We start from the raw sequence: 2022 nt of genomic DNA on the forward strand, positions 1-2022 counted from the left end.
AAATCCTTAGCAGGATGTCGCAACTTGGGAGGAGGAGGAAAAAAAACAAGCAAACAAAAAAAACCCACAAGCTCTGTAGGGCTGGGAAATGCAGAGTCAAGGAGTGAGGATTCCAAAAAGCCTTCGCTCAGTACTGGCAGCACCTCTTGGTGCAGATGAGGTAGCAACGTGAGCTGATGCTGGCGATTCCCGAGGATGTTAAAGCTCGGTGTGGTCAGTGGGTGCAAGCGTGAGTTTTGCTTGTCCCGTGCCAGGGACCTCCCTTCTCCACGGCAGGACAGGGCTCTGCCGGCGGCGGGGACACTTAAACCGAGTGCCAGCAGCCACGGGAAGGAGGGGGTCTCAGCTGTGCACGAGCCGGCACAGATAGCTGTAGAGGATCTTGGATTATCCAACAGCCTGGCTGAGCTGTTGGATAATCTGACGGGGTCTATCTTAAACCCCCTCTGGGATCCAGAGGCTGTGGCAGGAGGATGGACCTGGGAAACGGGAGAGAAGGGACACGTACTGGGGGCAGTGGGTTGGGTTACTGGGATGTGTGGCATGGACCATCGTGCCCACACGCTCCGTGAGGAGATGCCAAAAGCTTGCAAGGTGCTTGCCCCAAAAGGGTAAGCTCCCTCATCCCCCTAACGCTGACACCCAGGAGCAGCTCTGTACCTCCTTCTGCCGAGGATGGGGACGCAGAAAGCGGAGCGCACGGTCACCTCCATGCAGGGCCAGTCTTTTCCAGGTCAGCAAAGACCTCGTGGCCACGTTCACGAGCTGGGCTGGTGCAGGAGGTACCCAGCATGTGCGATTTTGCCCACGGCAGGCTCCTGATTCTGTCCTCCCCACTTCAAGCCCTGCTCAAATCCCAGGTGATGGGAAACCTGGCAGCTCCCAGAGGCCACCCCTGCCTGCTGGGGGCCAGGGGAGCTAAAAGCAGGCTCCAGGAGGGAAGTGGTTTGGAGGGTGATGTTTGTTGGTGATGAGCACACAGCCATGCTGTGGGAGCAGCGTGGCAGCTGGAGCTGGCAGCCGAGCGCCTGTCCTGCTTGTTTTGGCTGACTTCAGAGACCTCTGGCTTTTCCTAGTAGCACTTGGATGTGCCGGTACTCAGGAGACCTGACCAGGCACATTCAGACAACGCTGAAAATATCTTCCTTGCAGGCAATAGAGGCAAAGGGGAGCCAGCAGCTGGGCTCCCGAAGAGACAGGGGACCAGGCTGCAGAGGGATGGTTGTTTTGCTTGGGCTTGCTCTCTGCCACCCAAAAATGCATCCTGCGGAGCCACCACAGTGGCACATTTAAGGTGACCCCAGCTGGGCACCAGGTCTCAGCTATGGAGAGGATGAGAGGTTAGGTCTCCTCACTTTCTGCAGCGCAGGGTGTCCCAGCTGGCCATGGGTTCGTGCTTCCCCAACCCTTGCCTCCTGACCAGTTGTGCTGGCTCTCATGGCAGGTACCTGGCGAAGCTGTCTTCGGTGGGGAGCATCTCTGAGGAGGAGACCTGCGAGAAGCTGAAGGGCTTGATCCAGCGCCAGGTGCAGATGTGCAAGAGGAACCTGGAGGTGATGGACTCGGTGCGGCGCGGAGCCCAGCTGGCCATCGAGGAGTGTCAGTACCAGTTCCGCAACCGCCGCTGGAACTGCTCCACGCTGGACACCCTGCCCGTCTTCGGCAAGGTGGTAACGCAAGGTGAGCCGGGAGGACGTGTGCCTGGGGGAATGGCTACCGCAGCAGTCCGGTGGGCTGCAGGCGGGTTTTGCTTGCTTGCCCCCTGAGCCAGCGGCTGGGAAAAGTAGGGAATGGCCCAGTGTTTGATCTTGGGGCTGACGGGTCTTCCCTGGGCGTTTCAGCAGGGCTCTTTTCACTGTATGGGGGGCAGCATAGCCAGACCCTTGCTGTTCCTCAGCTGCTGGGTGATTCCTCTCCCGAACCTTTTTCACACCCGGCGGGTGCCCAGTGATGGAGGCACCAGCAGCCCGGACCTTTGACAAGGACACGCCAAGGTCAAGCAGGGGCCCTAAAGTCACCCTC

General features: G+C 59.1%; 1 protein-coding gene across 1 annotated transcript; it reads left to right on the forward strand.

Moving 5' to 3' along the window:
• Positions 1 to 1444: 1444 nt before the first annotated feature.
• Positions 1445 to 1680, forward strand: LOC104162946 (protein Wnt-4-like; the record flags this gene model as incomplete). Its single annotated transcript, XM_009701795.1, has 1 exon — positions 1445 to 1680. A coding segment is annotated over one exon (236 nt), but the record flags the coding sequence as incomplete, so codon positions are not given.
• Between the last annotated feature and the right edge of the window lie 342 nt (positions 1681 to 2022).

The sequence above is a fragment of the Cariama cristata genome, unplaced genomic scaffold (genome assembly GCF_000690535.1).
Source record: "Cariama cristata isolate BGI_N322 unplaced genomic scaffold, ASM69053v1 scaffold34546, whole genome shotgun sequence".
Classification (NCBI taxonomy): Eukaryota; Metazoa; Chordata; class Aves; order Cariamiformes; family Cariamidae; genus Cariama; species Cariama cristata.